Here is a 27620-nt window from a genome sequence, read left to right on the forward strand (position 1 = left end):
CAGGGTCACATGACTTTATTCCTCATTCATCCAGTGATATGTAGAACTTACACAACAAACAATACTTAGAACACACACACACTACTACCTGCTTTTTAAAATCTCAACAGAAAGGGCCTAACTCACCAAAACTACTCTGGTGTTTAGAGCGAATCCAACGTTTAATCATGTTTGATCCAAACACCATGACCAACTGAAGAAATACTTCATCTTGAACCTTTAGTTCTGAGTGAAAGTACATATTTTGTCCTCATCTTAAAAGGGGATTCCTGTCAATGAGCACACTGAATTGTGGCCACTTATGGTTAAACACCAGATTATCTCTGCACGCAGATGCAGCCAACCATACCAGGTTTCTGTGAAATTACATCCTGGCTGGCACTAACAAGCAGTTTCAAGGTGAGCTAATCAAGCTCTTTTTAATGGATCTATTTTTATGTAAGGCTCTGGTCAGAAATGGAGAGTTTGGCAAATCTGTCCACAGGCTGACACCTATCAGTCAACTGAACACAGAATCAATGCATTGAAGGAGAAAACAACAGATTTTTTTTTTGTGTAAAAACACGTCTTATCTGCACTGCACATGTGCTCAAATGGCAATATGTTTAGTCTTTTGAGATTACGTTTTGTGTTCAGTCTTTAGAGGCTGGGCATCAGAGTGGTGGCTTGTTGCTCTGTGTCTCATTCACTGATGTGATACACCTCTGGTTGCAGCCTTTCGCAGGCCAAGGGAGGGGCACCTTCAAGCCCCGACACTGATAACTAATAACTTCAGTTCATTCACGTACACTGTAAATTAGAAAGCAACCTTAAAAACACACATTAGACTGAATTCATTCCACAGCAGAGGATTGGGGCAGCGAGTGACATCTGAGCTCTCTTTAAACTATCCGATTCCCTCTTCAGTTAACGGAGCTCTACGGACACACACATCATCAGTAGCAGCAGCAGCAGCAGCTGTCACTCAGGGACAGGAACACCAACTCATCGTCATTCAGCCGGAGCGGATGAGACAGTCGTCAGGGTTAAAGTGCAGCGTTAGATGTTTGCAGTGTTGCACTGTGGGTACTAGTGATGCGCGGGTGTGTCCACCCGACATGTTACGAGAGTCAATCTGCAGAAATGTACATGAATCAACCACCCGACCCGCAAACCGCCAAATGTATGCATTATAGTAGCACAATCGTCACAATTCGAGACAAGTGGACTTGAGGAGTGTGTGTGTTTGAGAGAGAGATCTATACGTTTTTAATAATTTAACGCTGCTTTGTCACTCTTTGACCCACCCGCCCAAACCCGTGACATTTTCTGGTAAGTTAAGCCCGAAACCCGCCCGACCCGCGGGTTGTGGGTCGACCCGCACATCACTAGTTCGTACTGTACTCTCAGGTTGCTTCCTGTTTTTCTAACCCAGACCATGGAAGAGAGCAAGAAAACCCTTCCCAAGAGGTACTAAATGACCCTGTGTGCTGTTTGAGATGTCCTGTCAGTGTTCTGTGGGGAAAACAGAGGATGTTTGCATTGCAGTCTTGTAGTTGGCCGCTGGGATAGAACTGGCAGCAGGTCTGACTCTGCCACACCGTATCAAGGTCTATGAATAAATCCATGACCTAGACACGCCACTTTAGCTGAGAGCAGAACAGACAGGCTTATAGGCGTTTACCACACATCAGCTCTGCAGCCTTTAACAACACACAGACAGGCACAGTAGTGACAAACAGCAGCAGATGGGCAGCGTGAGGTTATTTTAACTCATGAGGCACTTGAGTGTGGAGACATTTGTCGGAGTAGCTACTGAGTGCTCCTCATGGCGAGGGTTGTTGTTTCCTCAACACGTAATCATCTAACGGGTGGAGCAAATAAAAACTTTTTATAACAAAAAAAAGAACAAAAACCATATCATAGTTTATGTTGAAGGTTTTCCCTTTAAATGTACCTTAATCTTGAAAACGTAATTTCTTCAAAATAAAACTGTAGTGATTATAGCACAATAACAGAACCACAGTGTTGTTAACCTGACAGGCTTTGGCCTCACAAGTGTTCTGCGTCCTGGTCTTCTGCGATCTGATCCAATGCATGATTAGTACCAAACCTGCCCTCCAGATGACAGCAAATACAGCTTTACACTTGTGAGATGTGCCATCGTTATCTGAGGATGTGACTGGGTTGAGGTGGGGGGGGGGGGGTCCTACAGCTCCTCGCTCTCATACAGAGGGGCGGTGTGCTGGGTGGGGCTCTCCGCGGTCAGGGCGGGCACGTGGCTCAGAGAGGACAGCAGCTTCAGCGTCTTGGAGCCGGGGGGCGCTGTTTTCATGGGCGGTGCTGTGCGAGCTGCAGGTGCAGAGAAGAGGGGTAGGGGGGGTCAGTTAAAATGAGCCTTTATTCATCAATGACACATTTCTGACAGCAAGCACTTTGAAACGTAGAAAAACAACTGTGCAGTGATTATTACCAACAATATTATCATTTTATTCCAGTATGACCTGTTGTAATTTAAAAGCCATGCCTAATATTAATTTACATTTAGAACTAATTGAAAACTTTAGGTGCAAAGCTAAAGTTTTCAATCTAGGAGATTACTTCAATGTACAACTGGTTTTCTGATATTATAAGTACATAAAATACTTGAGAGTGAAGCTGTAATGCTCCACTATGGGGTGAAAAATACTTTTTTTATTAATACAGACCTGCATCCTTTTATATTATATTTATATTAATAATAAGGAATAACACTACTGGATCTTACTGGTGGAAAACTGGCTTATCATTCCTTTCATGCCAGGTGTCTGAAAATAGCTCTTCTGCCCTGCACCCCACAGCACGGGACAGCCCAGCACGGCTCAATGCCAGATATGGAACCAGCACACTGGTTAGTGAGCTCCACGGATGTGTGAAGTCCTCTGGAGAGAGTCATGCTTCAGAGTTATACTGTATGGTTGTCGCTGCAAGTACTAATTGTACTTACCAATAAAGTGCCATTGTTTTCACTCATTTTGAATTGTGTGGCTGCTTACTCTGCAGGCGCTTGAGGGAAGTTTTCTATTTTTATTATTACACCAACTAAAAGTCCTTAGTGTTCATGTTAAAAATGTTAAGTAATTCCTCATCTTGCATTGTTACGTGGTGCTGTATGGAGTGGTCTGGTTGCTGAGGTGCACTGTCCAGCTCAGGTGGTTTGTGGGTCCTCTCACTCAGCTCCCTGTCCACACAGCAGCTGGCGTGTCATGTGATCGAGCAGAAACCTGATAGCTGTGGTGTACTTTCCTCCAGTGAGCTCTCATCAATGGATGCTCTCCATACGCATCGCTCTGACTCAGTGATTACTGCAGTATTCTTCAGGAAAGCTCCATGCGTTCATCAAGTTTCCGCTCGATCACATAACACAACATTTGTTTGGCGCGTTGCAGGCTGCAGAGCTGGATTCACTGTAGCGTGGAGCGCTCAGCGTTCTCCATATGCTGTTTGATTTTACTGCCTGTGCTACTATGGTAACCAGATAACACACACGCTTTACTTACTGCCGACATCCAGCCTGGCGTTGCATGTGGACATGCCGGCTTCATTGATGGCGGATAGAGTGTACCAACCGGCATCGGACTTCATCAGCCTCTCCAGCAGCAAGCACTGGCGGCCTGAACCGTCCTGATACAGACTGTGGAGACACAAAGAGCTCATTTCATCACAAGTTATTAGTACATGGTGGTTTAAGTGGACTGACGCAGGCTGAGCATTCAGACAAAAAAAGCCCAATTTAAAAAAACAATGGCACCAATAATATGATGATTTAGTGCAGATTACATATAGTTTCCCATGTGAGATGATTTTGAAAACTGTGCAGTAGGAACTAGAGACTGTATAAACTGTTGAAGTGCAGTTATCTATTAAAAGTATAGCTGTGACCTGCCATCAGGAATCATTGTCAATAACATTAAAGCTCACTGTGCACATCATTCTACCTGTGCACATTGCCCATAAATACAAAGGCACCCTTTCATGGGGATTATTTGTCATGGCAAACGGACCTCGGAGGCAGCAGAAACAAGTTGTGATCACTAACGTTCTCTTTTTAAGTAGATATTGGAACAGTTGCTTATTTACACATCCAGCACACATGGAGCAACGTTCATTTGGAGTTCTGATCTGATGAATGCAGGTCCAATACCCACTCTCTTTTGGCTCTGTTTTTGGTCTCTACTAGCTGCTCCACTATGTTACACCAGCTAGTAGCAGACTGTGTCTGTCTGTCAGTTGGTGCTGGGCAGGTAGCGAGCAGGTTTTTGAAGTACCTCATTCTGTTGGGATCGATGCGCAACATGTCTTTATCTTTCTTCCAGAAGAGCTGTGGGGGAGGGGAAGCGTCCACTTTGCACTCTAACCGAACTGTGTCGCCCTCTAGAGCTCTGGAGTTGGACATCTTCTGGACGAAGGTGGGAGGACGGAGAGCCTCCTGGGCTGCAGAGAGAAGGATGCACAGCTCAGGGGTTCAATTCTCTTCCACCGCCAAGAAACACTTTACAAAGCACGACTGGCATAGTTTAATAAATCAATCCCAATCATTATTAAGCTACACTTTGATGATACAATTCCATTATAAAAAGACACTACACTGTACTGTAGTGACATTTTTTACCTAACACATCAAGCCTCATGGTAAATCTGCTCTCCCCTGCTCGGTTCCTGGCCACACACTCATAGACGCCGGCGTGGTGCACTGTGACGATCTCTATGAGGAACGAGTGCATCCCTTTTTCACACACCAACATCTTATGGAAGTCGTCTGGACGAATGGCTTTACCGTCCAGGTACCAGCACACGTCTGGTGTGGGGAGGCCTCCGACCTGGATTGAGAACACGACCGCACCATAATTGCATTGATTCTTTTGGTATTAGCTATACTAACATGAGCTTGTTTTAATACAGGCTTGAGTGTTCACCTTGAAGTCAATCCTACAGAAGCGTCCCTCCTCTACAGTGAGGTCTGCAGGGATCTGCATGAAGCGAGGAGCGTAACATTTCTCCTGGATAGCTGAGCCCTCGTTTCCCCTCTCATCTGTCCCTGTGTGGCGCCTCCCCCTGCAGGGAGAGGGAGAATATTTAACCAAAACTTCACCTTACCTCACTCTCAATGACAACCAGTGACGGAACAGGAATCAGCATCAATATGGTTGCTTGTGTGTGAGAGAGCACAGGCTGAAATGATCCTATTTCTACCTTGAATGCCATAGAAATGGTGGAATGTTGCAAAATGATTAATTCCATGCTTGGGTTGTATTTCAACCGGTGACTCCTACAGTGCAAAAATCTCATTTCATCATTTAGTTTGGCTTTAAAGGGACAGTTCACCCCTAAATAAAAAAATAGTATTTTCTTCTCACTTGTGCTATTTATCAATCTAGATCGTTTCTGTATGAGTTGCTGAGTGTTGGAGATATCGGCTGAAATAATGTCTGCGACTAGAAGATATCACACAGTTTTAAAACTAAAACATGAAATCACTGTTTACATGATTCTGTGATATAAGCTGCAAAGTATCATACATGACTGTTTAGAGCAACGGGCAGCACACTCAAATGTGTCAAATACTCAGGAGCTGGACAAATGACTAATATAGATCATAATCCACTTATTTTTAAAGATTGATTTTGTTTTACAACTGGATGGAGTGAAACACTGCTGGATCGGAGTAAAATGTTATGAGCAACATTTGTACATAAGTTATATTTATTTACCAGAGTCCACCTGTGTGTCTTCCTTCTGGTGAATCTGGCTGCAACAGAAAACAGACTCATATAAGCAGAGGTAATCACAGGTTTGTCAAAATGCCAGGAGGGTAACTCCCTGTGTATGTGTGTGTGTCTGTGTGTGTTCTGACACAATAGTCCTGTTGTCACCAGTGAAAGGGGCTCGTTCTCAGAAAGCAGGCAAGAAATAGCAGCTGACAAATCTGTGTGTGTGTGTACATGCACGTGTTGTGTGTTTGTGTTGTGTGTGCAAGAGAGAGAATAGATGGTGCAAAGCCCTGTGAGCGACAAGAGACTTTTCTGACAGAACAATCCTGCACATGCACACACACACACAAACACGCACGCACGCACGCACGCACACACACACACACACACACACACACACACACACACACACACACACACACACACACACTCAAAATTTCCAGAGACCCATCAGGAGGCCCTGAGAGGGAGGCGGGCTCCCTGTGCAGCCATTCAAACCCAAGTGACTGTACTAATGTGTGCTCTTTACTTAATAGATAAATGACAGCTAATGGGCTTTGGACCAGAGCCAACATAAATGTCTGTGCAGCACAGTCAGCACCACAACACACATCAGTACAATGCGCTGTTAGAGGGCTTTGAGATGGAAGGGTTTCTGTAGTAATCATGAAGTCCACTCACTAAATGAAGAAGGTTGTTGTCGTACCTGGTCGGGTTGGGAGTCTGAGAGACTGTCTTGGTCCAACATGTAGTTGGCGTTGTCTGGACCCAGCAGCCTACGAGCCATGCGTTCCTCGTAGGACAGTTTCTGTTTGAAAATCAAGCTGTAGCTGGAGTTAAATTGTCATTTTTCTCGCACAGACATTGCGTTTGTTTTGGTAAACTATTTTAATTATGTATTTTTTATGTTAAAAAAGGCACACAATGTGCTGTAGTGTGTGTGTTGGTGGAAGGAATGTTTTCTATTATTTTGTATTCTTGCCCTTCCAACACAGTCTGCAGAACACACACACACACACACACACACACACATACACACACCTGGCTGTTTCTCCTCCGGGCCTCCTTTGAACGCAGCTTCTTCTCCAGATCCTGCATGAGGGCGTCTTTGGAGCCCTGGATGTCTTCGTCGGTGGAGCGAGAGGAAGATGGCCGAGGAGCTACAGACTTCTTCAGAATGGGCTTGGGAAGGCTGAGGGAGGAAAGATAAAAAGGAGGGAGAAACAGAAGTTAGATAGATTAACATAAGGAAGTAAAGATGAAAAAAGAAACTAAAGGCACTAAAGAACTTTAATTTAAACAAACTTGTATCCACCCCTTCTGAAAATAAGCCCTTGTCTGAGCTGACCAGTTTAAACCTGCAATGACCTGTGCAGATGAACATCTGGGTGAACTTTTTTATGATGCTATTAAATGCATTTTATTTATTTTTTATCCAAAGCGACTTACAATTCAGTATCTATCTACCGTAGACGCAGCTACGGGAGCAATTTTGGGGTTAAGTGTCTTGCTCAAGGACACATTGACATGAGACATGAGACTGGGGATCGAACCGCCGACCCTCTGATTGAAAGGCGGCCCTGCTCTCCACTTAGCCACGGTCACCCATTCCCACCCACTCCCCAGATTTTTTTTAGTGTGGATGCCCAATTGCCGTATACTTTGACTCACATGCTTGGTGCTGCCTTGTAGCTGGCAGGCAAGGAGACCACAGCAGGAGGTACTCTGTTCTGACCGTTGGGAGTGGTGGGCTGAGAGGAGAAGGAGGAGGGTGAGAGAGGGGAACGAGGGAGGGACGGTGACACTGGGAGAGGCTGCTGGGCACTCATGGGGAGGAGAGGGCTGCAGGGGGCGGGTGGGAAGCAGGAGGGGGAGAGGTGGGGACGGTTGGAGTTGGGAGACAGCTTGGAGGAGGAAAAAGGGGAGAAGGCGGACGGGGAGGGCAGCACCGAGCAGAGGTAGGCAGCAGGCGCCGACATGGCGTCCTGATTGGCTGGCAGGGTGGCGCTGCCGAGGCCGGTGGCACTGGGGATGCTGGGGGTGAGGGTGATGGTGGAGCGCATGGTGGTGCGGGGGAGAGAGGCTGAGGAGGCCAGGATGGTGGGGGCAGAGGGACTCAGCATGGGGGCAGTGGAGGACGGAGGAGGGGCAGAAGAGGAGGCCGGGGTGGAAATGGGAGAGCTGAGACTTGAAGAGGAGGGGGAGGACTTGCCCGTGCCGTTGGCGTGGGTCTGGATCGGGACATGGGTCTGGGCCTGGGTCTGGGCGACAGATTGGGTCTGGATCTGGGTCTGGGTCTGGGTCTGGGCCTGGGTCTGGACCTGGGTCTGGGCGACAGACTGGGTCTGGCTCTGACTGAGGCTTAGGGACTGAAACTGTGCCTGGGTCTGTGACAAAGACTTGGACACTGACTGAGTGTGAGAAAAAGACTGACTTTGAGTGGACGTCATCTTAGCTTGACTCTGTGTCTCTGTGACGTTCGGACTACTTTGGGACCGCCCGAGGTTCTGCTGGGAGTGGTTCTGGTTCTCCTGGGCCTCCTTCAGAACGCTGTCGTAGCTGGGGGCCTGAAAGGCCGGCTGCGATTGGATGAAATGCCGCGGTCGCTCATAGTTGAAGGCGCTGGGGGGGAAGACGCTGGGAGTGAAGGTCGGCAGGTCGGACAGGTTCATGTTGGGGCCTCCTGGCTGGGAGGTCTGGGAGGGCTGGGAGGGAGAAGACACACACATTCATAAAAACTGATTAAAGGTCTGATGAAGAAAGGACATTCACACATTTCAATTCGCTGGAATGAAGCTACTTAACATGCTTCTTGAATCCTATTTAACCTGTTAAGTCCCACTGTGTTTCAGCTTGGTGGCAGCTATTACCAAGTGTAGCAAAGGGTTCTCCAGAGAGCACACAGCTGTGTGTAAGGCATGTTCTTACAGTGAAGCTGAGCTTGGATGGGGTGAACAGCTTGGCTGTTTGGGCTTTCTCCTTGACCTGGGTTGGTGGTGGAGGTGAGGGTGGAGGTGGAGGGCTGGGCGTATAGGCTCGGGCGGGGAACCCTGGTGACCTTTGGCCCCCTGAGCTCAGGGCGCGCTCCTCCTCGCTGCAACCAAAGGGTTCTTCAGAGGAGTGGTCGGCCGGCTGAGGCTCGGGAAAACTGACAAAATGAAAGTAAAGATTTGAATTTATTCCTAAAAAGTACCGGCTCTGTGATGAGCAACAAAGAGAGCATTTAAGTTCAACTGTTCAATTGTTCAATTGTTACATTTCTTTAGAAGGAATTATAATGCATGATATGGTCAAATGTGTTTGTCTCTGTCTGTTTATGACATGGTAAACACAGACTGAGGAAATTATTTCTGTTTTATTTCCATAATGTCACGTTTGTTTCTTATCAATTCCCACAGAAAGTTTCCCCCTTTCATCTCTCTGTATCTCACCGAGGAGTTGGCAACCTCGGTGAGATACAGAATTCCTAAAGCTAAGCGGGATTTCATCTGTGAATGATCTCCAGGTAGTTCAGACCTAGTGTCAGAAATATGAAGAAATACCAAAATATCAAGATCCTCAGATGCTCTAACAATCTCCTATTATATATTCAACGTCTGTTGCAGATTTCAGTTTAAAATCACTTATTTAAGAGTTTCTATTTAACCTAGGTTTTTTCGGAGAAACAAAACGGTTGCTCCTAAATACAGCGCAGAATCCAAATGGACAAAAGAGGAGTGATTGCATGGAGGACTAGAACGAGATGCAGGGTCGTCTTATAGGTAGATTCAAGTTACAAATAAAGCTTCAGCAGGTTCACTTTTAGGAACTCTGACTAAGATGAGTTCCTGTACTGTTGTTTACCTCTATGGCTGCCATCACACTATAGGGACTGTCTAATGACAGTATCACATATCAATAGTTTTATTCCTTGCCAAACCTGGCTGGTTCCCTACTTTTATTCCAGGAAAGAATGTTTTTCCCATGACTACCATGTAGTCTGGGCACTCATTTAATTACCCACAATGCTTTTCTGCATTTCTCCTGGTCCCCTGAGGGCACAAGCCAGCATCAGCTGACTCAGAGTCTGAAAGAAATACACCGACCTGACGAGGGGTTTCTAAATGTGTGTGGTTGGAAGTGGCCTTCATGGACGGATACATGTTAGATCAAGCTGTCCACAAAATAAGATTTTGGATTCTATTCCATGCAAATAATGAGCAAAATGTGGAGCGTCTGAGTTGCCAAAAGTCAAAAAGACACATGGAAACCTAAAACCTACTTTATGAGATGGACAGATTATGTTGGCTGATATTCTTCTTTTTTTCACAGTCAGTATGAGTCAATCTTACATACACAGAAACCAGAGTGTTTATCAGTTTGTGTTGTACTTAATGTTCTTTAAATACTACTATAATAATAATAATACATTTCATTTTTATAGCACTTTAAAAGGTACTCAAAGGTAATTTACATGGTAAAAACCGAAACAATAAAAGCGAGAGAGATGGCATTATCTGTTTCATTAAGAAATGAAACAGAAACATACATCACAGGTTAAAAGCAGATTTAAACAGGAGAGTTTTAAGTGCAGTGTTGAAAGTGGCGAGTGACGGAGAATGTATGAGGTGCTGGGGGAGAGAGTTCCAGAGGGAGGGGGCAGCAATGGAGAAGACCCTGTCCCCCCAAGTCCAATGCTTGTACAGAGTGGGGGGTAAAGAGGCTGGCATCGGCAGGAGGTCTAAAGGTATGAAGGGGTTCAAGGTTATGAAGGGCTTTGTGTGTGATGAGGAGAATCTGGGAGTGGATTCTTTGCTGTGGAGCCAGTGGAGGTTCTGAAGGACTGGGGTGATGTGATCTCTGGTGGAGGAGTGGGAGAGCAGACTGTGTGTGTGTGTGTGTGTGTGTGTGTGTGTGTGTGTGTGTGTGTGTGTGTGTGTGTGTGTGTGTGTGATATTTAGTATGGTGATGGTATACAGTATGTGTATTTGTGTTTGTATGATTAAGTGGGCAAAGCTATATTGGTCTTGGAATTCGGACATCAGCTGGCAGGTGCAGACACTCTACTGGTGACCCAATCCTTTTAAAACACACACACACACACACACACACACACACACACACACACAAGATCTGCATGGCATTGTGGGTAGGAGAATGCTAAGCTACCCTAAGTCCTCTGTATGACCGGCGAAAAACAGGAGGGACAACACCGTGAATACTGAAACAGAATCTGGTAAACTTTAAAAATATAAAAGTCTGTGCTGGATTGTGAAACGCTGTAGTGAGAGACGTTATTCATACTGGGTGAGAGATCTAATATATAATTCTCACCAAAAGACAGATTGAGATTGTATACAAATGAAGCATCTCACTATGTTTCAGAATAGTACCCAACAAGGTTAGACAAATACAAACAGCGGTAAGTTACCATCAACTAGCAATATATGGATTTTATAACAATATCATGAAATGAGACTATACATTGTGTTAGATTTTGGATATTGTAATATCATAATATGGCATACGTGTTGTAGTTTCCTTTTTTTAAAGGCTGCATTACAATAAAGTGATGTCATTTAAAGTGTCTGTTAGCTGTTCTATTATTTGACTTTACCCACTTAGTCATTATATCCACGTTCTTATGATTGTTGAATAAAAATGTCTTTCTGTAAATATTTTGTGAGAGCACCAATGGTCAACCCTACAATATCAATATTGACGTAAAAATATCACAATGATTTTCTCCGTACTGTACTCTAAAGCCTATATGTCTCCAATAAACTGATCAATCAGGCTGAATAACTTTTTTAAGACCATTTTTTGGTGAAAGACAGTTAGAGTTCCTTAGATGTGCCAAACATGCCATACGAAATGCCTCCAAGAAAGTTTGTTTTCACAGCTGACGTAACCTTTAAACGACAACAATAACTGTCAACACCTTCTCGTCAGACATCATTATTTTTGGGACAACGTCCAAACCAACAGCTTCACTCTACAGACAGTCTTCCTTGTGTAATAATTAAGTCAATACAACAGAGAAGCTCAAAGTGACCTTAAAGGTCTGAGCGGTGTTGAACTGAGGAAGGGGCTTTGTGAAGGACGCCGATGCCATATGTAGCTCTTCACATGAGATCACAGCTCTGGACACATCACACAAACATCCTCATGTAACACCATGACACACTCACGGGTTACCATTAAAGACACACTCGCTGGACTTAATCAAACAGCAATGACACAAAAAGCTCAAGAGATAAAGTATGACCTAATATTAAGTATCATCCGTGGAATTTACATGTGCTGTGATATTAATGCACTGTTGGTGGGATAGTTTTGAATATCATATCCAGTTTTTCTAACAAGCTGATAATTTAACTGCAAAAAATACCATTGTATTCAAAAGCTTGTGTCTGATTATATGCCTGCACGTGAATGCAATTCAATTCAATTTATTTTTGTATAGCCCAAAATCACAAATTCTCCTCAGAGGGCTTTACAATCTGTACACATGCGACACCCTCTGTCCCGGGACCCTCACATCGGAACAGGAAGAACTCCCCCAAAAACCCCTTTAACGGGGAGAAACGAGGAAGAGACAGAGGAGGATCGCTCTATCAGGATTGACAGACGTGTGATAGATGCCATGTGTACAGAATGAACAACATAACAGAGTTACAACACATTCAATGCATATGACAGTTATGATTCATAATGCACCATTCCAGCAGACTAGTTTATCTAACTGTTTTCACTATTTCCCTTACACTAAATACAAAAAGAAAAGCACTTAGCTAAATGATGTGCTGTCTGCTATGCTGCAAACACAACTCCACAGCACAATAAAGACCTGAAGCAGCGCCACAACATCCCAAAGAGAGAGAGAGAGAGAGAGAGAGAGAGAGAGAGAGAGAGAGAGAGAGAGAGAGAGAGAGAAAGAGAGAGCGAGAGAGAGAGAATATCATATTTCAGCTGTAACGTTACGTTACATTAGATGTATCAGTAAGTTACCAACAGGCGTCGGATTTACTGCCGCTTGATATAACAAAACAACGTAAAACTTGCTTCTTTTGACAAATACACGTGTTGAATAAAAACAGGACTACCGTCAGACCGTCATTGTGTCCCGTTAGCTTCATTAGAACGACGTGACACTAACGCGGTGTCCTCCTCGCTGGTTAAGATGACACAAAGCCCCAGAATAGACTGAAGTCCACTTCACTAATGCTCTAAACATAGTTCGACCTTTTCAGGAGGACAAAGCTAACGTATTACTTTTCCATGATATAAACAAGTAAGCAAACAAGTACAAATTAGCTTGTTTAAACACTAAAGTTAATGTAGAAGTACACTACAGAGGTTAAAACTATGACTCCAAATAACAGAAGTTCCCGGTAGGTTGGAACGGGACGATATTTCCCGAGACGATATTTTCTTACCTTGTTTCTGCGCCACTTTCCTTTAGGTTCAGTACTGGATAAATAAAGTGCACTTTCCCCGCGTGAAGAGGAATCCCGACACCGGTTAGAAAGTGGGAGGCTGGATTGTAACAGGTGACACCGCACGCTCACGAGGCATAGAGGCGACAGGGTCGCGCGGGTCCCGCTGATTGGGTAACTCTTTTCCAAAAACTCAGACTCGTCATCATCACAACTGCTTGCATGGGAGCTCAGTGGTTCAGTATACACATAGCTCCTCTCTAACCGGCACGCACCTTTTTAAAATGTTTTCCTTTTTATTATTACATTTAGTTTGACATCAATTTGTATTTTTACAGCCCTTCTCAAAAGCTGCATTTATTTTTCACATGAATACGCCTAATCAATACACTGTACTAATTATTATTATTAAGATCTCACTTGCTCCCATTAGGTTTGTCTCGTGAAAGAAAGAAAAACAGACAAAGAAGGATGAACTTGAAAATGGTCTTGTTCTTCAATTTTAGAATGATATAACAGCGACCTCGTCTGGAATTAAAGAGGAACTACAACAGTTTTTACATTTCTTTGAAACGTGTGCTCCTGAACCACTTACTGAAAGTAAATAGACACTACATTGTAACAAAAAAAGTGTGTGAATGAATGAATAAATGAATACGCTTATAGGCCTGTTCCATAAACTGAAACGATACTTTGTGTTTCCTATAGATACAATAAAGCCAATACAATTGACCATCATTTGCAGTAATGACAAGACTGACTGCAATAAACTATTAATAATAAGGTCAGGGCATGTGGGGAATGAGTGCAGGTAAAATAAAGGATTGTTTTTTTACTCCACAATAAGACAATTGTAGAGCAAGTTGGAGCACCACATGCACAATACCATACATAAGGATTAGCGCCACAAAAGAAGCAGCACATTGCTGGTATAAAAATAACAGTTTGTGCATAAACACTGGGGTCAGTGAATAATGTTCATAGACTGATTGACGGTGTGTGTTTTACATGTGTGTGCCATCTACTCACTCTGCAACAGGCATGTTATCCTCTACAGGGCTGTCGGGCCACTCAGGAGGGGGGAGGGTCATGGAGTCGGGCAGCTCAGATGGAAAGTCCATGTCCTGTTGGAACATTGCCTCCTCTTCCTGACGGAGAGAAACCGCTTCCTGCTGACCAGCGGCCTCCACCTCTAGCTGCTCCTCCAGGTCTGCATGACGGGGTGCAGAGCAAGAGATGACTTACTCTATAAGCTGATCACTTCTAATGTTGTACAGTGAGCTACAGTGCTGTATGAATGAGCCATCTGACCATTGTAAACTTCCAGGAGCGCTGAGCAGGAGACCGTGCCAAAGGAGTTGAGGGCCACGCATTTAAACAGGCCAGAGTCTTCTGGAAAGGCCTCCGTGATCACCAGGGTGCACAGCTCCTCTGCAGCCGGGCGACACCACAACATAAATGTCGTTTTTTAATAATTAAATGAAAAGTGCACACGGGATGAAAGCTGCAAGTCTTTGTTGAATGTTTGCTTCTAGAGCCAGAGGCGACAAATCAAAATATGAATTCTCTCTCGATGAATAAAGAGAATGCAACATTTACCAATGATTTTTTTGTCCCTTATTCCGTGATACACTTACGGAATTGTACATGACTGCATGATAATTGAAGTTAAAGCTGTTTTCAAGTTGTTCCTTCTGGCTTCCACACGGAGCCGCCAGCGTGCCAAGCGGCAGAGTTCTCAACATCTACAGTCCTGTTATGAAATATATGTGTGCAACAGTTTACTTACTATTGGTATAAGTATTATGTTTGGGGATATGTTTGGTATATTCTACATGACATGATGTGATTGGATCCAGTTCATCCCCCCTGACACTAATTATGAGCACTAAACTTAAAAATGTAAATGTAAAATATGAAATCATATACCATTCAAATAGCTTTATACCAGAGGTATACCCTCTTTAGCATGGGACCCCTTTAAATGAAGCAATATATATATATATATATATATATATATAAACCCCTTATCACACGAATGGCCTTAGCCTGGACATGAGTTGTGAGCTGTTCAACCAGAGATCATGTTTTCATAAACAATTTCCTTTATAACAATTATTGAACAATCAATACTCTACCTGGCACTGATGCAGAGCTGGCCTCTGGGAAAACAAGAAGAGAGAAAAGTATTTTCCTTGTGAAGTGAATTCATCACTATTGATATAAATCAAAGCTGCTATACGTCTGAAATGGATCACGCTTTACCTTTATCCTATAACATTGCCGGATATAGAGTTGTCATATAATGCAGAAGTTACTGCTTCAAAAAATACTTTTGATTCGGTTATTGGAGCTATAATCATGTCCAAGTGACCCCCCCAGCCCAATGCCAAGCTCACTCTTGCGCAGTATCCTGAAATCGTCCGAGTCCAGCACTTGCTCGTCCTCTCTGTACCACATGACCTGCAGGGGGGGGGTTCCCCTCAGCCTGCACTCCAGGACCACCAGCTGACCATTCACCGTGGACACATCATGGAGGCACTGGCAGAGGAGGACAGAGAGAGGATAGAGGAAGAGAAGGACCAGTGTTAGAGGAACCATTGTGATCAGTAACCTTTCATGTATATGTCATACGAACATTCTCTTGATTTTCATCATAATTTTTGCTTTATACTAATTTACAGTTTATACATATAAGACATGAGACACTTTATCATCATTCAACAAAATTAGGTTTGTTAACTTTCAGTGACCAGCAGCAACAGAGAACAAGACAAAAACCAGATCATAAAATAAAATATATGATAAAGATGTGGTGCATAAGATAGATCTTTATAATAAAGTGCTGGGTTGCATTAGCATTGTATGTGTACGTAGATTAAAGTGTGTTTCACCTTGACAAAAGTAGGGGCCACTCCATTCCCTGAATACTGTTGATTGTAAATGGGACTCTGAGTCTGGGAATGGAAAACAATACATTTAATTCAACTTGTGTAACAATCATTTCACAAAACGCGCGTTTTGAATCAGCTAACTACATGTTGAGCCATTGTTTCATCGACAAGTTAAGTCCATCCATCATCGTGTCCATCAAACGAGGGGATTTATTGGAGCTGGATGCAGTTACCCTCTGAGGGCTGACACACAGAGGCTGCACCAGGCTGGAGTGTCTCTGGGCCAGGACAGTGGAGGAGGAACTGGAGGGACAGGAGGGGAGCCCTCGAGAGGAGGATGCAGAGGAGGAAGAGGAGATGGTCAGGGACATGGTGCTGGTCTTCTTCTGCACCCTCTGGATGCTGCACAGTCACACATCGCCACAGGATACATATCAGCAGCGAACAGGAAACCATTATATCTGCTTATGCTTTCTGCTTTCTTTTGCACTTCATGTTGTATCTCTTAATTTTGTTATTCTAACAAAAGGCAAAAAAAAATACTGGAAATTACTTTTAAATTGAACCAGTCTGCCAGAAAGTGTGTCTCTCTGTGTGTGTGTGTGTGTGTGTGTGTGTGTGTGTGTGTGTGTGTGTGTGTGTGTGTGTGTGTGCAGGTGTAACTCACTGAGCCATGTTTCAGGCGTTCCAGGAGGAGTGACGGAGGTTGTTCTCTAGAAGCAGAGAGACAGACATGTTACTCGCTCTCCTCCCCTCAGTTTTCATCACAGTGTTGTGGAAACCTGTGCTGCTGCCGACACCCAGGTGTGAATACATTTAGCTATTTAAATATTAAGTAGTGTCCAGAGAGCATGCATGGTCAGCTGAATCCCTCCTTGGATACTAAAAGTTTTGTTTTGCTTTTTAACTGCAGAGGTGTTGGGACATAGCAGCTGCATGATGCAGGAGTTCTCTGCACACACAAAAGGCACCGTTGAGAAAGGGAGTGAGACCTCAATGTCCCCCCCAGTGGCTGACATTACATGACACTGCAGGCTCTATGAGTGAAAGTGTTCATGGAGGTGAACAGGTGTGCAGCAAGTAGACCCCGACGAAGAGCATACATGAGCTGCATGGGATAACATCTACAGTGTGTGTTCAGTCTAAGTAAAGCAGTCCATTACAACGCCAGATTACCGCCTTATAAGAACCAGAGTTAAATCATCACCCTTCTGAAAAAAAACAAAAAGAAAAACATTTTAAGGTTCACAACGGTCTGATTTATTGCAGTGTCTACAGAGATATATTTGTGCCTCACTTCTGAGAAAAGAAAGAATGTTTTGGAAGCACAGAAATTAAAAAAAGAGAAGAATTCAAATAATTTAATTTCAATTTTGGAGTAGGTAAGGTCTTGATTGGCTGTTTTGTCTCCAGTGCGATTGTTAGTGCTATTGTTGGTCACAGTAGGGAAGCAACAGAAAGGTAATGGAAAGTTAATTCAAGCAAGTTTCTGAGGGCTCGAGATCCCACAGATCAGGGAGTATAAGAATACAACCGAGTTAGAGGTTAGTATTGTGCACTGATGTGATTATTAGAGCAGAGAACCGCTCTAATTTAGGTTTTCTTTGCAGAATAATAATTTCTCTCCAAAAAAACAACAATTTATGTGCATGCATAAATATGCAATATACAAGCCATAGCCTGCACTATGCTCACTGAGATGCTAATCTCTATCCTATTGCTGTTAGATGTATTGTTGGCAAAATGCTAGTGTGAAAACTTTATACAGTGCATGTTTGTAGATTTTATGGTTAACACTAAACTAAAAGAACTAGGAGAGACTATAGCTCTTTGTTGTACCTTTGTATATTCTGTAGTAGCCATCTAACAAAGGCTGATATGAAGCAATGTGGTTAATTGATTGACAAACTAGATTTTGTTCCTGAGATTAATATACTTGCAGTGTGAATTTGAACAATACACCGAGTGGCAGAAATCCTCAAAATCTGAAGCCTGCAAAATTACAGTTGACTTTTTCTGTACCTGTCCATCATTAAAATGAATGCAGCGCTAAAAATATTCACCAAATCCTGCTGTCACCACAGTCTGCTCCTTCTGAAGTGTTTCAGAGCTTAGCGGAACAGTTATAGTGCAAGAAAAAAAAAAAAAGCTTGTCTGCTATTCTATGGGACATCCCTGTGGGAGCAAACACATTCCAACAGATGTTCTGGAGAGAACACCAGGTGGTCGATTTCATTTGATTCTGTAATTATAAATATGTAACACACCAAATATTCATGACACAAAGTAAAAAAAACAGAAAACACAGATTGAATCGAAAACGGACATATGAAGACAAAACATGTACAATTCAATTAAATAAATCAAATTATGAACAGCATGCACAAGGTACAGACACAGGATAGAAACACTATAAGTATATATTTCTGTGGTACTTCTGATTTGACTTTTCAGCTTAAGTCTAATATCTGCAATTACACAATGTGTTACGAGTGAAGAAGAATATATACATATATTCATACATATGTGCATGTATCCAGTCCAACCCAGATGTGCGCTTTAACAAGCATGCGCGCACGCACACACACACACACACACACACACACACACACACACACACACACACACACACACACACACAGAATGTCGCAGTTATATCAACTTTCAGGTCAGGAGGGGGAGTGAACCATTCAGATCTAAACGTGGAATGTATGATGATGAGGGGTCTAGGATACTAGGATTCACTAGGATAGTGAATGGAGAATGGATTTGTATAGCAACCACTCAAAGCTGCCCAAAATTGCCCATCAGGACCGTGTGAGCGGGTCCACCCCCATCAGGACGAACCGCTCTCCCTCTGAGCCACAGCCTTTCCCTGGCGGCTCTCAGTCTTGCAAGATGTTGATCGTCAGCTGATGAACCTGAGGCCCGGTGTGGTTTTGGCTCTAAATGCTCACTACTTTAACATGGGCCTCTTTTCATTGGCTGACACCTGGGTGCTGTTTTGGTTTTGTGTGTTTCAGACATTTTCACACACATTACTGATTATTGACGTTCCACATTTGTTCTGTGCTTTTGATGTACTTTGTAAGTTAATGTGTTTAGCAGCGTTTGAGTCTGCCTGTAACATAAGGGCTCTCGTCCAAGATCCCAACCTGTTGTCTGAATACCTAAGAGATCTGAAAATCTAAGAGATCCCTGCTCCTAAATGCTTAGGATGGGTTAAACGTAGAGGTCAAATGTTATGTATGTATATGACAAATCATGGTTTAACTTTGTTTAGCAACAGTTTGAGCGATTGCAGCTAATCGTTCATTTCACACCCATAACACCCCCACATATCCCAGCCTGCATGCAGCCCTCTGGGGCTCTGCCCTGGGCCCAGAGAAGGAGCTGACAGAGGAGGCACCGGTTCAGGTTTCTAGGCTAAATTAAACTCCGCCACCTCCTGAGCACAGCAGAGTCTCTCTGACCTGAGATAAATCCGCATCCACATCAACAAGACACACACAGACAAGTAGCGGAGGGTAAACCTCTCCTTCACACCAGGTCTTTAACCTCCTCCATTTTAATTTTCCCTCTGTCTGTCTGTCTGTTATACACTAAAGGGATCGCAACACTGACATCCACCCAGACTAAACACTGTCTAAACCGGAGCATCACAGCTTAAGAAGAAATAGCCGCAGCTTGTGGACGTCCAGGTTCCCCCTCAGATAATCACTCAGCAGGTCTGCGTGTACCTCGGTTGAAGCCTCCTGTTGATAAAACAACAGCCGCAGCTGAACCCCTCGTATCAATTGTCTCTCCGTTACATAACCAAAGGATTTATAGCAGCGGCACCAAGCTGACAATCGAAGCAGCAGCAGAGATATCCTGACTTTTAGTGACTGATCGCATACCGATCAGAACCGGCAACTGTTCAGCTGATGGGCCATGACCGTTTACACAACTAACTTAGTTAACCTAATCAGACACTTATTATACTGTAACACATTCCCATGCATGCTGCTCAGAATAATCTCTCATTGGCACTGTCCTTTATTTTAACGGAGCTAACAGCTAACAGTTAACGAAGGTTGCATTGACTTGCACTATAATGCGTATAATGCGTACTGTAAATTTGTATTGAGCGAAGGTAAATTAAAACATTATCACAATGTGTTCAAATGTATCTAGTAAAACGTAGTTTTTGGTGAGAAACTAAATTCCAGTTGATTGAAGGAGATGTTTTCACAGCAATATAAAATACATGTTAGAGAGAATTTAATGACCTGTTTCACTTGCAAATACTGGCTCTAAGCAGCTTAGAATAAATACGATAACTTATTTCCTAATCATTTCAATTGTTCTTATGCAAATAACCACTATAGATGACGATAAAGAAGTAAAAAGATAATGTGGCATGACTTTGGGACGGTGGTGATAAAAGTTTGTCCGGAGACTTGCTGTAAATTATGGTTCATTGAGAGAAAATTGGAATTGTAAAAATCCTGAATAGGCAGGTGGGACTCTCCACTAGAGACCCTCTCGAACTGATTAACACCCATGTGTTTCACAGGGGGGTGAATTGCGTATTTCATGATCTATTAACCACGTAACTACTGTTTTATGGTGTCATCCATGTGTGAAATCTAATGCAGAATTGGCATATTATCAATTAAGATTTCATAAAGTAAATATGATTCATCTTATTTACAACAAGTACATCAGGTTTTGGTCAATTGAGAGGTGGACGATATTGGCTGAACCAGATCTGTCATTTTGTTTTTTAAAAGACCAGTATTACTATTACTATTATACCCACACCTTAATACATCAGTACAAGCCCACTCTGCATCTGTGGAGGGACTAAATTAAGTGTACTACGGTCCCTGACTGACCCAATAAACTCCACCAGTGACCTTAAGTCATGTGTAAAGCTGCCGTCTGCTTTTGGATCTTGATCCCTAATTTAAGATACACATTGTACAAACAGATTGACACCACAAATAGCTCTTAACATACCCTCCTGCAGGGTTTATATTTGCCTGGATGGTTACAGCAGCTGTAATTGTTACAATATAATCTATAATTGACTCATTTTAGACTTAGTATTAAATGAGTGTGACCTTTGTGTTGTTGTTTATAGTAGACGAGTCAGAAATGAAAAAATTTAGTTTTAATTGACTTCAGTTTACGTTCTTAAATATTACATCTGCCTGTAAAGGTGGATAACGATAACACAACAAACAGCTGTTCTGCTATTGCAGAGCTTTTGGCTGGTGTTTTTAACACTGGGTATCCTCCTGGTACGATGTTCATCATCCCACATATTCTGCTACAAAGGCTGCACTTTCTCTGACATTTGGAGTTGCATATCACTGCCACCTGTTCCTCACCAGACGAGAGAGAGTTAGACGTTCAGTGTGAGTCACGATGGGGAACTTTGTCATTCAGTTTCCTCTATGCCCGGTAAAGTGTTCACAATCTGGCAGTATATGTGGGTAGAAAGACAGAGGAAAACACTGCAAGGTGATTCACGTGTCAGCTGTTGCCATGGAAATATCCTCTTGGCTGCATCATTTTTGGCTTGTGCAATGGACTCTATACTAACAGTCACATGAATTCCCTGTATTTCCAAATCTACACATTACAAAACACAACATGCACTGTACTTCTTAATTTAGATGTCTGCATTGTTATTATTCATTACAGAAAGATGAACTGTGCTGACTTCTACTGACAGATTTCAGGGGAAAAAAGGAGGATACCAACATGAACGCCTACCCACAATCCACCTTGTTAAATTGAAACAAACCACCCATGGGTAATTCTAGCCTTCCAGCCCCAACAGCTCTCGGCTGTGGACAGAGCAACAGCATATTCCAGCGCCAGAGCAGGATGAGTGTTGAAATCTAGCAGTGAGCAATCATTACGTAAGTCTGTGGGGTCTTCTTTGATTGACAGGGCATCAAAATCTATGGAACAACAAAATCAGATTCTGCAGGTGGGCTTGCATCCAGTGACCAAACAAGAGTCAAAAGCATAAGAACTGTGCATATATAAATATGCACAGTGTAAAACTGCTGTGCACCCTTCATGCATGCATATACTGTACATACATCACTGTGAATCTAAACAGTACACAACAGTAGCAGAGCTACAGCAATTTGCATGGTAGGGGTGTAAGTTGGGAAAATACTATACTGACTGTATTATAATGGGTGACATTCTGGATTGTTGTCAGCACAAACTGTTGCTTTACTCAATGCAAATGTAACAAAACTAGTGTTTCGTGGTACATATATATATATATATATATATTTTTTTTTTATTATTCAGTTTTTTGGGATTTTGAAACCTCAAATGAAACCCTTTGTTAAATTAAACCAGACGGAATAAATTGCGACTGAATCGTTGTGATAAAAACAATGATTTTATGTAGGAAAATGTATATTTTGAGCATAGAGGGCAGCAAATTGCAAATCATTATATTTATGCAACTTCCTCATCATTTTAGTTTCCTTGCAAAGAATTCTGTAATTTAGTACTAGTTATCGGTAAAGTTGAGATTTATCTTGAATAAAAATTGTTTAAAGTAAATATTAATTCATTCTCAATCTCTTATTGTAATTTTAATTCTCCATATAGGTCTAATCGCACACTCAATGACAAGTTTTTACATGTGACCTGCTCTGCATTGACTGAAATAATCTCTGGGTGGCACTAAATTGGAATAATATATATAACATATAACATATATACACAATATACTGTATATATATACTGTTTTAAATAACCGCTATTCCGGCAAGACCAATTTTGAGAGGGGACCGTGTGGGATTAATGTAAACTTTAATTTATATAAACTTTATTTCAATCATCATATACATACATGACATTTGACCTCTTCGTTTAACCCATGTAGGGGGTGAAGTTTAAAGTAACAGAAATAACATAAAAAAACTAACTCTACACTCCTCTAACAAGTTGACTGCTCTGCTAGCAGCTCTGTCAGGCTGTATCATGGACTGAATAAAATGGGCTTTGAGCTAAATGCTAACATGTAAATGACAATGACAACATGCTGATGTTTAGCAATAGTGTGTATCATTTTCATCATCTTAGTTTTTTTTCAGCATACTAACCATTGCTAAGCAGCTTACAGTTGATGAGTATGGGAATTATATTAGTTTTGCAGGTATTTGGCCATAAACCAAAGAATTGTAGGAATTCAAACTTTTATCTTATGATGCGTTAGATGAATGGGATCACTAAAGTCATTAGGGTTCACCGTCTGGAAACCATGACTCTCTGTACAAAATTGTTGTCCATCGAATAAGATACTTGATTGGATATGTTCAAACTTTGACCTGTTGGCGGCACCTTCACCATACAGGCCCCACTTTCTCATTTGCATTATTCTGAAAAAAGCTCTTCACCCTCCACCATCTCTCCAATTCTCCTAACTCAACTTGTCTGCCAACGGGACCGATTTAGCCCAGACGGGATCAGCTGATCTCTCTGTCGACCAACCAAGGCTCAGCAGCTGAACACTGCGTCACACTGGCATGCCAGGCTCGCACTGTGAGCCCCCCCGCTCACTCAGCTGTGGCTGGGATGTCTTGTGTTGCCTCACTCTGCTGGCTATATAACTGACACACTTTTTTCACTTCTACCCTTTTAACGGATGTAACAGATTGACGGAGGGGGACACATATCAACACACATCGATACATATCAACACATATCGATACATATCGACACATCGATACATATTGACACATATCGATACATATAAATACATATCGACATATCGATACATATTGACACATATCAATACATATTGACACATATCAACACATATCGATACATATTGACACATATCGATACATATAAATACATATCGACACATCGATACATATCAACACATATCGATACATATAAATACATATCGACACATCGATACATATTGACACATATCAATACATATAAATACATATCGACACATATCGATACATATAAATACATATCGACACATCGATACATATCGACACATATCGATACATATAAATACATATCGACACATCGATACATATCGACACATATCGATACATATAAATACATATCGACACATCGATACATATTGACACATATCGATACATATAAATACATATCAACACATATAAATACATATCGACACATCAATACATATTGACACATATCGATACATATAAATACATATCGACACATCGATACATATTGACACATATCGATACATATAAATACATATCGACACATCGATACATATTGACACATATCGATACATATAAATACATATCGACACATCGATACATATTGACACATATCGATACATATAAATACATATCGACACATATCGATACATATTGACACATATCGATACATATAAATACATATCGACACATCGATACATATTGACACATATCGATACATATTGACACATATCGATACATATAAATACATATCGACACATATAAATACATATCGACACATCGATACATATTGACACATATCGATACATATAAATACATATCGACACATATAAATACATATCGACACATATAAATACATATCGACACATCGATACATATTGACACATATCGATACATATAAATACATATTGACACATCGATACATATCGAGACATATAAATACATATCGACACATCGATACATATTGACACACATCGATACATATTGACACATATCGATACATATTGACACATATCGATACATATAAATACATATCAACACATATAAATACATATCGACACATCGATACATATTGACACATATCGAGACATATAAATACATATTGACACATCGATACATATCGACACACATCGATACATATTGACACATATCGATACATATAAATACATATCGACACATCGATACATATCAACACATATCAATACATATAAATACATATAAATACATATCGACACATATCGATACATATTGACACATATCGATACATATAAATACATATCGACACATCGATACATATTGACACATAGACACATATCGATACATATTGACACATATCGATACATATAAATACATATAGATACACATCGATACATATAAATACATATCGACACACATCGATACATATCGACACATATCGAGACATATAAATACATATCGACATATCGATACATATTGACACATATCGAGACATATAAATACATATCGACACATCGATACATATTGACACATATCGACACATATCGATACATATAAATACATATCGACACATCGATACATATCGACACATATCAATACATATAAATACATATCGACACATATCGATACATATTGACACATATCGATACATATAAATACATATCAACACATCGATACATATAAATACATATAGATACACATCGATACATATAAATACATATAGATACACATAGATACATATAGATACATATCGACACACATCGATACATATCGACACATATCGAGACATATAAATACATATCGATACATATTGACACATATCGAGACATATAAATACATATCGACACATCGATACATATTGACACATATCGACACATATCGACACATATCGATACATATTGACACATATCGACACATATCGATACATATAAATACATATTGACACATCGATACATATCGACACATATCAATACATATAAATACATATCGACACATATCGATACATATTGACATATCAATACATATAAATACATATCGACACATATCGATACATATTGACACATATCGATACATATAAATACATATCAACACATCGATACATATTGACACATATCGACACATATCGACACACATCGACACATATCGATACATATTGACACATATCGATACATATAAATACATATAGATACACATCGATACATATAGATACACATAGATACATATAGATACATACCGATATGTATAAATACATATAGATACATATAGATACACATCGACACATATCGATACATATAAATACATATAGATACAGTACATATAAATGATAGACAGACAGACAGACAGACAGACAGACAGACAGATAGACAGATAGATAGATAGATAGATAGATAGATAGATAGATAGATAGATATATGGACACATGACACAGCATATAAATTTAGCTCCAAACAGATCATCCCAGCTGTCCTCTTCTCTCTGACTTCAAACTCATTCACCACATTCAATCCAACACTTGCCCGCAGTATCAATAACATGCAGTATCAGGAACATGGCCCCTGACCAAGTGAATTACAACATCTGATCATCAGATTACCGGAGCAGTATCTATCACAACAGAACCATGACACAGAACTTTCCTTCATTGAATTTTTCACCCTTGCCAGAACTTGTTGTTCGTACTCTGGTTAATGTGCAACAAAAAAAAACAAGCAAACATCTGGTGTGTCAACTGGATCAGACCGGTGCCTCCACTCTGCAGTGAAAGGATCTCGGTATGATTGTATCTGACAGTTGTGTTGCACTTCTAGTATCAATCCAACCATGCGCAGAACAGCGAAACAGGCCCAGCTGCACCTTCAACACACAGTTCTATCCCAATATGTGGACAACTTTAACAAAATGTTCTCCTGCTTACCTGTCTGGCCTTTTCCCAGCACGCTAAAAAAAAATAAAAAAATGTATTGATCCAAAAGGAAAGTGTGAACCATCCAAAAGCAAAATGCCAAAGGGCTAAGTGACTGTGTGTCTGCCAGTCATGGCCTGGTCGCCGGACTTTCCCTACTCTGGGAGAGCTGACACACACATTTGCACACAAACACACAGACAGGGGCATGTGTGCGTGGAAGGGGGGGTGGGGTGGGGTGGGGGGGTGGGGGGGTGCAGTGGGGGAATCTGAGGCTGGTGAGAGGAGGGCAGGAGGGGTTCAGTGGGAGGGGCATCAGATTCAGAGCAGAGTGTGGTGACAAAACTGGAGTGAAGCTCAGATCTGCTCCAACAAGTCCTTCCAGAGAGGGATCATTCGTTGCACGGATCACGAAAATCAGTGGATTTCAAAAGATGACAATGTGGCCGATATGTGGCAGCTGGAGGCTCAGTGATCCTAACTTCATCCAAGAGTGTGAGACAGGAGCCAGGAAACCTGTAACTGGTGCCAGCGAGTCTTCAGGGGACACGTGAGATGAGACCTTTGGAAATGAGAGATTCAAGAGACCGAAAGAGACCTTCTTTAAAACGCTATCTTAAACACAGAGAACCACCAACACAAACAGAACCATTAGAGTGTAGTGGAAGGTATAGTGATAGTAATATTTCATTTAGTGCCATGTCCTACTCATAACTGATGCCTGACCCTGACCCAGATCTCAAGCTAACCCCAATGAAGGCAGAAACCAATTGAGTTAGTGCTGAATGCACCTGCAGTGCAGTGGAACACATAACAAAATATCAGAAACAACTAGAAAAGGCATTACCTGAAATGATATTGCAAACCCCTTAGAGGTTACTGACCCATACAAATCTGAAAGTGCATGAGAAGCTGTGAACTTACAGTAAAATAAGACAGAAATAAAAAGACAGAAACAATGACAGACA

The 27620-nt window shown here is 41.7% G+C and overlaps 1 protein-coding gene across 1 annotated transcript; it reads right to left on the reverse strand.

Moving 5' to 3' along the window:
- Positions 1–26801, reverse strand: myot (myotilin). The gene is made up of 18 exons (XM_068714204.1): positions 26665–26801; positions 16709–16754; positions 16275–16443; positions 16042–16104; positions 15547–15688; positions 15286–15309; positions 14459–14578; positions 14177–14357; positions 8658–8877; positions 7401–8434; positions 6771–6921; positions 6436–6537; positions 5730–5767; positions 4935–5073; positions 4631–4838; positions 4287–4452; positions 3519–3652; positions 1–2331 (listed from the first exon to the last, which is right to left on the reverse strand). The coding sequence occupies exons 2-18, from the start codon at positions 16714–16716 to the stop codon at positions 2189–2191; spliced, it is 3042 nt and encodes a 1013-aa protein (XP_068570305.1). The 5' UTR covers positions 16717–16754; positions 26665–26801; the 3' UTR covers positions 1–2188.
- Positions 26802–27620: the final 819 nt, after the last annotated feature.

This window comes from Cebidichthys violaceus, unplaced genomic scaffold, assembly GCF_023349555.1.
Source record: "Cebidichthys violaceus isolate CVI_PGR_0920_01 unplaced genomic scaffold, fCebVio1.0.p SCAF_2, whole genome shotgun sequence".
In the NCBI taxonomy this organism is placed as follows: domain Eukaryota; kingdom Metazoa; phylum Chordata; class Actinopteri; order Perciformes; family Stichaeidae; genus Cebidichthys; species Cebidichthys violaceus.

Bases quoted from the DNA above. Each gene is read 5' to 3' on its own strand.
- myot (XM_068714204.1), bottom strand. The intron at 15,310-15,546 runs GTGAGCTTGGCA...TTGTTTTCCCAG, and splicing joins TTTCAGGATACTGCGCAAGA to AGGCCAGCTCTGCATCAGTG. The intron at 2,332-3,518 runs GTAAGTAAAGCG...CTGCACCTGCAG, and splicing joins CGCCAGGCTGGATGTCGGCA to CTCGCACAGCACCGCCCATG.